This window comes from Electrona antarctica, assembly GCF_951216825.1.
Source record: "Electrona antarctica genome assembly, chromosome: 12".
Lineage (NCBI taxonomy): Eukaryota > Metazoa > Chordata > Actinopteri > Myctophiformes > Myctophidae > Electrona > Electrona antarctica.
The window spans coordinates 45149153-45162803 of NC_136793.1; the positions used below are offsets into that span (position 1 = coordinate 45149153).

Here is a 13651-nt window from a genome sequence, read left to right on the forward strand (position 1 = left end):
TTTTAATGGGTCACAACAGTCAACAACTCGAGTAAAAATACAGTTTTAGTCTACAAAATACAGTTTTAGTCTACAAAATACAGTTTTCTTTTCCTACATTGAAAAATAAAAAATAATTCACACCCGTCACACCCGTGATCACCGTAGGCCTACGTGATCATGACGCAACATGTCGATTTGCTCAGACACATAATGACATCATATATGACGTAAATTCTCCATTCATTGTCAGAGGGAATGTATAGGTTATACTTTGTGTAGGACAAAATAGCTGATTTGCTACAATCTACATATAACCTAAATTATCCAATCATTGTCAATGTCCTTTAATGTTTGTTTGTGTTACGATACATTTGCTCAGACACATGACATAATTCTCCATTAATTGTCAATGGCATTTAATGTTTGTGTTAAGACAAAAATCACACCTGTGTGAAGTGAGGGGCGCTATCTTGTCGTCGACTCGTCGTACATCATCCAATAAAAAATGAATATACTTTGTCCTCGCGGGCAAGGTCGTGCTGAAACAACAGAGCTTCTTAATACGGCATAGTTAAGAAGCAGTTCAACTATTAAGCATGGTGTCCGTGAGGTCAGTCTGGTCAGATGTAGAGTTGCTGGCATGGCCGGCTCCATATATGCAGATCTAAGGTGATGATCTAGTCTTCTCCATATATGGATATCCAGGGTTTGATGAGGTCAGTGTCGTGATCTTCATATATGGAGACGGCCATATATGGAGCGTGTCACAAGGCGTGACGGACCGACTGGCCATATATGGTGGCCTGAGCCGCGTGACGTGTCATCACGAGTCGTGACGGACAGATTTTTCAGGTTTTCATAGTAATCTGGGGGGGGGGGGGGTCATTTATTTGTCCCAGTTCAAATATGATTTAATATTTTGGGGGGGCCCCACTCCCCAGTTCAAATATGATAATTTTTGGGTGTCCCTAGTTCAAATATGATAATTTTGGGGACTAGGGAGTCAATTTTGTTTTGTTTTTTTGGTGAGGGGGGGTCCCCAGTTCAAATATGATTATTTGGGGGGGGTCACGGCCTGAAAAGGAACCAGAGCTGCTCTTGAACGTGTCGCACGTGCGTCACGTGTTGGTGGAGGAGCCAGCCAATAGAGGGGAGGAGGAGTCACCGCGGAGCACTCTGGGAGTTTTATGTAAAAACCCAAGATGGCGGCCGCCTGTGCCAGAGCTCTCAGTAAGGTCGGCTTATTAAAGCACGTTCTGGAGTGTCCGTCGTCCTCCTCCCTGGCAGCCCGCCGGTCTCTGCATGGCTCCAGGAGGGCGTACGGTACCGGGGGTCCCGGGGCCGGAGGGTTCCGATCCAGGCTGTTCACCACCGGCGGCGGCGGAGGAGCCCCCGGACCGGCGGCGGCTCTGCTGCGGGGAAGCGGCAGCAGGGTCCTCGGCTGTGCGTTCCTCCTGGGCGGTGGGATAGGCTTGTATCAGACAATTAAGTTTTCCGTTGAACAGCAGCAGCAGCACCTCGCCGAAGAGGAAGCCACGGTAAAAAATAAATAAAAAAAATACCAGTAATAATATATTGTTGCGTCGAATGTGTTGCGTTTGTATCATATATAATATGCTGCATCATCGTGACCTAAAATATTGCTTACTGAAACATCTGTGGCTGTGCAGAACTATAGTGCAGAAGCTGACCTAAAACCACTTGTCCTACAAAACCAGTTGACCTACAGTGGTGAATCGATTTAACAAAATGCCCATGTGTCAAGTGCCCACAGTAAAGTCCGCAGTGTTAACTCTGACTGAAGCCCAATGCAACTATATAATCGCAACTGATCCTTGCATTGAAGCAACAAAACAGTTTTAAGGGCAACCAATGCACCTTGCGTCTGCCATTGGATTGGTGGGGTGGGGGATAATGGTTGCATGGCAAATCAGTGGTGTGGTTTTGGGGCTTGTGTAGCCGCAATTTGCAACTCTAGATTTGTTTATAATTGGATGAATCTAGAGTTGCAATACCCTCCATTGACTCCCCACTCATCATTTTGCGTTTGCGATCTGCTTGTCTTAAACGACGTTAAACTCACCAACATTGCAGATGTAGTCCAAGCTTGAATTATTCTCTTTCAATCTGCCAAGCTTGTTTTTCATAAAAATCCCCCGTAGACATGTTATGAGCTACTTTCTGTCAAGAAGAAGAAATGTTGGAGTTTGGAAGCGCTCGTCGTAAGTCACTGAACGTCCCTGCATGCATCTGTTTCGCATTTGCACATAATGCAGGAGGCAGCAGCGCGACCCCTTAATACAAACGAGCGCTTCCAAACTCCAACATTTCTTCTTCTTGACAGAAAGTAGCTCATAACATGTCTACGGGGGATTTTTATGAAAAACAAGCTCGGCAGATTGAAAGAGAATAATTCAAGCTTGGACTACAGCTGCAATGGTGGTGAGTTTAACGTCGTTTAAGACAAGCAGATCGCAAACGCAAAATGATGAGTGGGGAGTCAATGGAGGGTATTGCAACTCTAGATTCATCCCATTATAAAAAAATCTAGAGTTGCAAATTGCGGCTAGGCGAATCAGTGGTGTGGTTTTGGGGCTTGTGTACAAATCTGTAATAACAACAAAGAATGCGCATAACTCGATGACATTCTTTTCTTGTTTGCTTTTTGCATACCTTGTTGCTGTATGTGTATCGTACAGTACTTTATGCCGTGTTCACTTCACACACTGCTGGCAGCTACACAACTAGACTAGTACCATTCATTTTTCAATGAATGATTTTCAAGCCAGCCCAGGCAGCAAAATGAAGATGCAAAGAGACACCATACATTTGTAGCTGCTACAAAAACCCATAAAACTACGATCCAAGTTGAGCTGGCGTCCACTAAACTAAATATTTCAGTCAGCCAGTTCTGTGTTCTTTTTAACTCCCAAGTTTCGTTTTTATTTTCCTTTGTCTCGCTCGGTCGGATGCATGCTTGATGTCAAAGCGTGTTGATCGACACTGTCTTCAGCAGCGACTCTGTGACAGAACCTGACTTAGCATTTAATTCCAATGTTTTACAGAGAGGCATTTGATAGTCCGTAGCGGCAAGGAGAGCGCGCAAGTATTGTGGTCGTGTTGGGAGGTATATATACTGGACCTTGATACCAACCAAGACATAACAAGACAACATAAAAAAGCCAGTCGACCACAGTATAGTACTTTCAATTTAAATACATGTTTACATGCATACGTTACCTGTTACCCAATCAATATTGAAAGTTGAAACATATCGTAATTACGTCACCATTGACAGCCAGTTGACAGTCGACACTACTTGCGTGCTCTGCTTGCGCACTAGTAGGCCATTTATGGCCTACTTGTGTGCAACGCGTTAGTAGGCACTCGACAGAGTGCAGTTCTAGTTTTATCTGTGTCCCTTTTATGCCCCTACATGTTCTTTGACGGGCATGCCCAAATATGGAGTCTATGCAGATGTCAGAACAATCATTGTGATGTCAGAACAGGCCAGCTCCATATATGGAGATGGGTGATCAGGTCCAGGCAGGGCCGGGCAGAGAGGCTTTTGTGCTGGTTCTGGACAACCGGCTATCCGACGGACTCGACGCCGGGCACTGCACTCCCGGTGGGGGTGTGGAATGCGTGTGTCGAGTCAGTGGGGCGGACGGTTCTCGAGTTACGTGGGTTACAGCCGTACGTACGTGTAACACGTACACACAGAGACTTGGTGCATTTATTTATAGTTAGATAAGATGAATTTCCAAAACTTTTTTTTAACCCAATTTCCAGGTCTATAACGATCATTCAGTGCAACAATGGTGCTCTTACTCCTAATGTGAAATGCCCGAACACTCTTCAGAGTTACAGACCCATAAAGGGTCCATTTGGTCCCAAACTATCATTTAGCTATGGGGACCCCCTGGAACTCCCCTCAAGGACCCCTGAAGGACCTGGGGGCGTCCCCCCCCCCCCCCCCCCCCCCCCCTAAGCTATGATGACTAAAACTAAATGTAGCCTACTGACAATTTTGTCAACAAATAAAAACTAGACTAAAATCTTAGGAAGGGACTAGTGGACAAGAGATCCAGTATGTCATTTTACAATTAGTTGCATGCTGAAAATAGCACATCTACAAGCTTGTGGGCTTGTAGATCGGCTATTTTCAGCAAGTGTAAAAACAGTCATTACGACGGCATCAAGGCCCGCCAAAATACATTTTAGTCGACCAAATCAACTGTAGATTTAGTCGACTAAAACGAGACTAACGCTAAAACATTCCAGGTGACTTAAAATGTGGAAGTAAACTAAAGTGAAAACTATCCAAGAGACTAAATGACACAAAAAAATCTAAAGCGGCTGCCAAAATCAACACTGGCGGTATTACACGGTATATCTTTTCTGTATTATTCCAGGCTCCTGCTGCTGGCGGACTGAAGCTGACTCTGTACCAGTACAAGACGTGTCCGTTCTGCAGCAAGGTGCGAGCCTTCATGGACTACCACGGGCTGGCCTACGAGATCGTGGAGGTGAACCCCGTGATGAGGAAGGAGATCAAGTGGTCCACCTACAGAAAGGTGCCCATCCTGATGGTCGATGGTGAACTGGTAAGCTATAGGGGGGCTTCTTCCAGTCGGTGTCGTTTTCGTCGACTAAAGCTTTTTCTTTCCCCCCCACTGACTGTGACTACACAACTAAATAAAAAACAAATCTATGATGGCTAAAACTAAAGGCTAAATATATTGACAATTTCGTCAACAAATAAAAACGAGACTAAAATGTTAGGGAGGGACAAGGGATCCAGTTTTATGCTAGGTTGCATGGTAAAAGCCATTAGTGTAAATAGATTAGATATGATTAACATGATTTGAGGTTAGTCCTCCTCACACTATGACTTTGTTCCTGTGACTGCTATCCGAGTTTGCATACAACATGAAGGATGACATTGTGGAATTTGCAGAGTAGGAGACTGAACTCAATGGAGTCTGCTACTGACCGATGACCCGGTCATGGAGTTATTGGCTTAGGAATGTGACCAAAAATAAAAACCCCTGAAAACATCTCCATGACTTCAAGGCTTCATGGGGTGTGCGATTGATATAATAAGTCCTTTTTTTTGGGGTGAAATTACTCCTTTGAATCACTCTAGACTGATCCATGTTTTCAAGGAAGTCACTCCACCCCAATAGAGAGTCGCAGTCCCGCACCCCTACCCTGGACCAGGAAATGATTCTCTGTTCATTTTCCTCATAGACATTTCAGAAAGTATTTATTTAAAGACGTTTACGCCGAGGACAAAGCCAACTCGAGTCGTGACAAATCATGACAACAAACAACATTTTTTGGGCCGAACAAATAATTAGAAAGAAGAAAAAAACGGCAGGTTACAACACTTTTTTTGTTGTTTTTCTTCTTTGTAATTATTTGTTTGGTCCAAAATATTGTTTGTGTTGTCATGAGTTGTCACGACTCGAGTTGGCTTTGTCCGCGGCGTAACCGTCTTTAAATAAATACTTTAAGAAATGTCTATGGGAAAAATGCATTGGGATTCATTTCCTGGTCCATGGTAGGGGGCGGGACTGTGACGCTCTATACAATAAATACATCTGCCTCATGGTGGTACTATACCAGCAACTTGAAGAATTATAAAAAGCCACGTCATCGTGATATGAGTGCAACATCCAATCAACTCCACATACATTCTCTTTTCTTTTTCTTTTTTTTAAGAGCGCACCATGCTTTCCATTCTGACCAAAGGGGTGAAAAATTACTTGATACAGCTCTGGGTAGGCCACCCGTCCTGGCGGAGATATAGTATGCGCCTCATGGAGCCCATATTTCTACATATTTCTGTATCGTACAGACTGTTAATCACAGAATTGCATATATAGCCCAAGCCTGCTGTACAACCTCATACAGCTTCGACTAAAACACTCGTTGTTATACTTTAGTACTATACCGTCTGTCTGATGACATCCGCTCTCTTTTCCATTTACCAGCAACTGAATGACTCATCGGTTATCATCAGCTCTTTGAAGACCTTCTTAGTCAGCAAGTAAGTCACAGCATCCCCCTTTTTTTAAATGATTACTTTATCCTCTTGTGAATCTAGCCCTGCGGTCATCGTATTCTACAGCTTTTATTGTAAAATGTCATGCCAATATTTAATACCAGTAATCACGTCGCTGAACAGAATGTAATAATTGCCTTTTTTATTTCGGCCCACGATTTGTCTCCGGCAGTGTTGATTTCGTCGACTAAAACCAAGACGACAAAATGTTCGTCGACTACCTTTTTTTCACTGACGGAAACTAAATGAATGACTAAGACTAAATATACTGACAATTTCGTCAACAAATAAAAACTAGACTAAAATGTGAGGAAGGGACTAGTGGACATGAGATCCAGTAGAACGCGTCGTGAGCTTGTAGATCGGCTATTTTCAGCAAGTGTAAAAAACAGTCATTACGACGGCATCAAGGCATCAAGCACATTTTAGCCGACTAAATCAGCTGTAGATTTAGTCGACTAAAATCCTATGACATTTAGTCGACTAAAACGAGACTCAACACTAAGACATTCCAGGTGACTAAAATGTGTCTAAAGCTAAATGAAAACTATTCAAGAGACTACAGTTGGAGGCCATCGATATTGTCCTTTTCTTTTTGCTGAGGTTTGCGTGATCTGCGCAAAAGGACAGTTAACCCATTTTGGGCGGGAACCCCTTTTGGTGTTAAACATTATGTTATAATTTAGCTATTGAAAAATAGCAGATCTACAAGCTCATAGCGCGCCACCGAGTGGCGCGCTACGAGCTTGTAGGTCTGCTATTTTTTAAAAATCGTGAAAATATTTATTTCAGAAAACTGGAGGATTTAGAAGGATTTTTTAAATGGGTCAAATGATAAGGGACAATATCGGTGGCACCAAACTGTATGACTAAAAAACAAAAATGAAAATGTGCTGCCAAAAACAACACTGTCTCTCCAGGGAGAAAGCGGTCGGTGAGGTTCTTCGCTGCTACCCAGAGATGAAGGCGGTCAATGACCGGGGGAAGGAAGTGACCGAGTACAACAACAAGTACTGGTTGATGCTGGACCAGGAGGAGACCCTGCAGCTGTACCCAGAAAAAGGCTCTCAGAAGTATGTGGACTTAAAACCATTTAGGCCTGACGTCGACATTACAAAAAAAAGTCTTTTTAAAATGCCCTTTTTTTTCCCCCCCTGAAAAACCTCATGTTTCTATATTGATAGTGGTTCTCAATATTTCATGTCAAGGACACTTTAGGAAATTATATGTAATATGCTGCCGACCCCCATCTGAAAATATGTTGTTCCAGGGACCCCCCCCCCCCCCCCCCCCCCCCCCAGAAGCAAAGATTTTTTTTAAAATAGCAGACTTACAAGAAACCTATGTTTCTGTGTCAGTGGTGCTCAACCTTTTTCATGTCAAGGATACCCCAGAATTATCTGTATTTGCCTCCCACTAGCAGTAGCAGGGGCGCTCTTATCATACATCATGCATCATCTCATGCAGTGATGTAAATAGCTTTTCAATGTAATGAGTCCCGGGATGCAGGGATGGTCTTTTAGAATGAGTCCCACTTCTACAACGTTAGGAGTCATATTTTGCCCTTGATTTTGCGTCCTGATTGGACGTTTGGTTCGGGATTTGTGGCGTTTTTGTAAAATATGCCCCTCCCACTAACTTCGGAAGCCGATTACGGCCGAACGATACGCACTATCAAAATTCCGCCTGTGGTGTTTTCATCGGAAAGGTCCAGAGATCATGTGTACCAATTTTTGTGAGATTTGGACAATCTGTAGGAGGAGGAGCAAAAAATGTGTTTTGGAGAAAATTCTATCGTGACGCAAATGGGAGTGGCCTATATGGGGAGATGCGTCATGACCCAAGGAAGCCAGGGAAATTTTTGCATTTTCCCATTCATGTCAATGGGGAAATTTAATTCACTAATAAATTCATATCAATTAAACTATAGAACATTTCTCTTAACAAAATACAAGCACACCATTCCCGATGAAGCCGGTCAATTTGAGATATGGCTCAAGTGCGTGCTGCCAAAACTGTGGGAGGAGTAGTGCGTAAAAAAAAAGGTTACTCCTATGGAATAATAATAAAGTGTTACAAGTACTATAGTCTGGTTGCCCTTTGGGGACAACATTTAGCGGACAATGGCAACATCTCGAGACGTGTGGGGACAAAAGCCGTTTATAGAAGGGGGCTAGCGCCCCCATAAAAAAAAATGGATGGGGGGGGGGGGGGTCGGCGGCCACTTGCATATCATTTTCGGGGTCCTTGACATGAAATATTGAGCACCACTGATATAAAAAACATTAGGTATTTCAGAAAACTGTCAGGATTTAGAATACTTTTTTTCGACGTCAGGCCAAAATGGGTTAAATGTACAAATGTTTTCTGTGTTGTGCCTCATTGTAACTAATCGCTCAACCTTTCTGCCCGTTTTTTTAAAGAGAGGAAATGAAATGGCGCCAATGGGCAGACGACTGGCTGGTGCACCTCATATCTCCCAACGTGTATCGGACCACGGACGAGGCCCTGGCCTCCTTTGACTACATTGTCCGCGAGGGCAAGTTTAGCACTTTTGAAGGCTTCTTTGCCAAATATGTTGGCGCTGCAGCCATGTTCATCATCTCCAAAAGGCTGAAAAATAAGTGAGTAACAAACAAAACTCCCCTTAGTTGTTTTTTTCAACCAAGGTTCATGTTGTAAAAGATGAGTGTTAGTTTTTTTTTCTCCTTTGCTGCTTTCTTGCTGCTATTTTTGACAGAGGGGGGGGGGGGGGGGGCGGGGGCATTCGAACATGGGGCTAAATATGTGTTTTTTTTACTAAATGTTATAGCGATTTATTTCTTTTTATTATTTACTAATCTTGAGACTCCAAGAAATTACATTTGGTCACAAAAGATCACGGGATCTACTGAACACATTAAAGTTGTGTTAATTCTGTCCGGGGATACTGTGATTCGTGCTATTAGCCTTAAAGGACCACTTCACCACTTTTCAACCTATCTTCATATAATAGGTCCTCCCTAATAATCATGATAAAATGGCACAATCTTTTCCTACTCAGTCTGTGTCTCATAGGAGGGCTGTGGGCAGTTCAGAAAGCGTCCTCCAGTGACATCATCATTAGGCAGATTTCTTTTTAAACAAGATTTTTTTTTTACAAAAATGTTTAGATTTTCATTATCGTGAGAACGATGGCTTCCATTTTCGGATTGCAACATTTCAGGACTAGAAAAAGCCTGAAGTTTCTATTGGCTTGTATTCCCCATCGATGATGTCACTGGTGGACGGGTTTCTGAACTGCCCACGGCCCTCCTATGAGACACAAACACAAAAAAAAATTGCGCCTTTTTTTTCCATGATTATTAGTGAGGACCTATTATATGAAGATAGGTTGAAAAGTGGTGAAGTGGTCCTTTTCAATGCCTGATGTTGGGGGGGGGGGGGTTCTTTCTCGGTTCTGTGTAGTTTTAAAGGTGTAGTGAAATGAAAAATACGTTTTTCACACTTTTAGACCATCTCCGTGGTCTTCATATGAGCATACCTAACAATGGATGCCAAAATTCTCATTTTTGTATCAAAAGTCCATAAAAATATATTTTTTATTACTTCCTGAAAACGAAAACGTGCTGCGTGATGACGTGTCGAGGCCAACATCGATAAAAGCCAATAAAAATGAAGCTCACCCGTATCCTCTCCAATATGTGCGCATCCGTGCAGCACAGCTGCTATTGATTACAGAAATCCTCCGTTTTTATTCCCATTCCAGATAACATCCAGACAGTGTATTACTCTGTTTCAACTTAATCATCACGCTAAAATATGTATCTGAAAACATTATAGGGTAGAAATAAGCCACATAACAGTAAACTGGTACAGCTGGCTGTCTATTTGATTTGTAAACAAACACACACCACGCTGCTGCGTATAGCATAGCAACATTCCCTAGCTACCGTCCCATCGCCTGAAGGGATGCGACGCTCTGATTGGTTCAGAAACTTCATCAGCGGTGTTTCAACTTGAGACCGTCTGAAACTTCAAAATAAAATGTCCACCATTTCCGTTTCACTACGCCTTTAACACATCGTTGCTTTGTTTTTATTGTCCAGATACAACCTGCAGGACGATGTGAGACAGGACCTCTACAAGGCCGTCAATGACTGGGTCGCAGCCATCGGCAAGAAGAGGAAGTTCATGGGCGGAGAGAAGCCAAACCTAGCAGACCTGGTGAGCAGTGTTTTGTTTCTTTTTTTTTTGGCAGCACATTTAGATTTTAGTGTTAGTCATATAGTTTTCATTTTAGTTTTAGTCACATTTTAGTCACCCGGAATGTTTTGGTGTTTTAGTCGACTAAATATTGTGAGATTTTAGTCTACTAAATCTACAGTTGATTTAGTCGACTAAAATGTATTTTGTCAGGCCTTGATGCCGTCGAAAGGCCTAATTTTACACTTGCTGAAAATAGCAGATCTACAAGCTCACAACGCGTCGCGCTGCGACGCGTTGTGAGCTTGTAGATCTGCTTATTGTGAGCTTTGTAGATCGGCTATGTTCAGCATGCAACCAAGTGTAAAATGACTTGTACTGGATCTCTTGTCCACTAGTCCCGCCCTAACATTTTAGTCTGGTTTTTATTTGTTGACAAAATTGTTGGTATATTTAGTCTTGGTTTTAGTCATCGTAGCTTAGTTTTCATTTCGTTTCCATGATTCAGTTTTCATCAGTGAAAAAAGGTAGTCGACGAACATCTTCACTGCTGGTGAGGGACGTTTTCCTCCATGTCTAGGCTGGCAGCATTTAAGAGTTGCTCGAGTAAAGCCAAGTTGTGTGTCCAGGCATTGATTTTAAGTATAGAGTAAAGCCAAGTTGTGTGTCCAGGCATTGATTTGAATTCCTAAATTGTGTTTCTGACGTTTAAATGTTGTGTTACAGTTTGGTGATCTTTCAAATTCATGCTAAACGGCGCTTTTGTAAACCAGCACTCGAAGCAAAATCACAAAAAAACTCATTGGCGCTGTTTTGCGCCACCCCTTATCCCTAAAATGGTTTGCCTTTTTTTTATCATTTTGAAAATGATGTAGATCGGATAGTTTAACTAAAGTTTAGGGGTAAGGTGCCATTAGCTTTAAAAAAGTGTAAATAGTTGGACGGGATGTTAAAATCTTCTCTCCACGGGGCACGGTGGCACAATCGGGTTCGGTCAGAATAACGTGTTCCTTCCACGTGCTACGTCCGGCCGGGGAAATCCCCCCGGCCCCCCTGTCAGGTGAAAAGAAGCAGCTTGGACTCCTCATGCATAGAAGGAAGCATGAAGCCAGTCCGCAGCCCCTGGGTGAAAAAAAAAAAAGGGTTGCAAAATCGTGGGATACAAATTATTAAAAAAAACTTCTCTCCGTTCGTAGGCAGTCTACGGGATCCTGAGAGTGATGGAGGGCTTGCAGGCGTTCGATGACATGATGCAGAACACCAAGGTGAAACTCTGGTACCGGCGCATGGAGAAAGCAGCGCAGGACCACGAGGGGAGGTGCTGAAGTAAAAAAAAAACACACACACGGGACAAAAGGAGAGACGAGTACGGGGCGGCAGCAGCAGCTTGGAAAAGGACTCTAATCGCACACAAGAAACGCCACACCAATGGGATTCATTATAAAGAGATGCTATATAGAGGAATGCCTGTTGTTTTGTAAATGATGGGAATAACTGAAAACGTAACAAACGGCGCGAAAATATTATCCTGCACTTCCGAAGCGTGGCTTTTATATATATATATTGAAGCTACAATCTTGTGTGTGTCTGTTTATCTCCTGGACATTGCCGACCAGTCGATACCAAGGGGTGTCCCACCGAAGAGGGAGAGACCACCACCAACAACAACAGTTGCAGATGTGCTAGTTCAGTGGTTCCCAAAGTGGGGTTTTTGAATATTTTGTTTTTATTTTCAACTTTTTCACAAAATACACAGACCGTCACCACCCCGTCCACAGCCCTCCCCACGTACAAACCCACATGGGTGTGATTTCTTTTTTTTGTAGGCTAATTAACCGCTTTCAACCCTATTTTGGGCATGTCGTCATAGGCGAAAACAAAGCTGGAAATGGCACTTCTTAGTTGAGCTTGTAGATGAGCTATTTTCATATATAGGGCAGGGCATAAGTGGTCGTTTAACCACATCCTTCAAGATGTGCTGCGGATTCTGTCCATTGTATTGCACCTCTGAAATAGTGAAATCGCCCTAGATTTAGAACGAGATGTTCAGAATGTCTGACTTCACTGTGAACAGGGTTCCTATGCAGATGTATGGTAGACGGAATGTTGTTTACCGTATAAACATTATTTTCACGTGTTCAGCAATGCTTCATGTCGGTACATTCACCCTTTCCTTTGGTGTTTCTAATTTAAGTTGCATTTTAGACATTACTGCACCTCTGTCTGGAGGTAGATGCACTAATAACTTTGGGGTGAACCAGTCTAGTTTAACCCATTTTGACCCGAGATCAGATTCTATAAATGTCTTCTACATCCTGACAGTTTTCTGAAAAAGCTATGTTTCTGTCAGTTGTTCTAAGATTTTTCAAAAATAGCAGACCTACAAGCTCGTAGCGCGCCACTCTGCAGCTAAAGCATTAGCTAACACCAAAAGGGGTTAAATGGACGGGCACAGGTATCAGTCAAAAGGGAGACATCGTAGAGGGACGGGTGGGGAAGGATCAACATATGGAATGTCGGAACAGGTCAGCTCCATATATCGACTGGAGCTCTTCCGGGTTTGAGGTCAGATGTAGAGTTGCTGGCCGGCTCCATATATGCAGATCTAGGTGATGATCCAGTCTTCTCCTTGTATGGCTATCCAGGGTTTGATGAGGTCAGTGTCGTGAGCTCCCATAATATGGAGCGTTGACCATATGGTGGCGTGACATGTCACGAGGCGTAACGGACTGACGGCCATATATGGTGGCGTGAGTGACGGATCGACAGGTTTTTTTTCGTAGTAATCCGCGACCTATGGTCGCAAGAAGACTCGCGCGGAGGAACAAAATGTTTCAGTGCCCGAGGAAGGTTTAAACGCATTGCGTCTTAATTCTGATATTTTTGAAGATGTGCTTAATGAATCAATTAAACTTTATTTTGCAAATATTTTTTTCCCAGATAAAACTGACAGCTTGAAGTCTGAAATTGTAAATGTTAAGTCCAGTTGCTTTGGTTTATAACATAGTTACTGTGACGTCGAGGGTTAATCTCATTCTTATTTATTTGCTGATGGATGGTCTATTCATAAATCATAATTATGCTGGATAATAGGATTCATAAATTGGGACGTTGGAATGTCCCCGATATACTGTACATACCGTCAATGCTAGACCAATTTCGCCACACTGGTGTGCATACTGTACTTAAGTTAAAATAAAGTTGACAAACGTTTTCGTCTTGTGTATTGATGCTAAAAGCCTTAACCCATTTAGACCTGAGGACGATTCTACAAATGTCTTCTAATCTAAATCCTGACAGTTTGTCAGTGGTTCTCAACCTTTTTCATGTCAAGGACCCCCAAGATTATCTGTATTTGGCTGCCGACCCCCATCTGAAAATATGTTGTTCCAGGGACCCCCCCCCCCCCGGAAG

General features: G+C 42.9%; 1 protein-coding gene across 1 annotated transcript; it reads left to right on the forward strand.

The window, feature by feature from the left end:
• The first annotated feature begins 1150 nt into the window (after positions 1–1150).
• Positions 1151–13450, forward strand: ptgesl (prostaglandin E synthase 2-like). The gene is made up of 7 exons (XM_079516430.1): positions 1151–1520; positions 4398–4589; positions 5982–6037; positions 6973–7125; positions 8476–8676; positions 10141–10258; positions 11434–13450. The coding sequence occupies exons 1-7, from the start codon at positions 1185–1187 to the stop codon at positions 11560–11562; spliced, it is 1185 nt and encodes a 394-aa protein (XP_079372556.1). The 5' UTR covers positions 1151–1184; the 3' UTR covers positions 11563–13450.
• Positions 13451–13651: the final 201 nt, after the last annotated feature.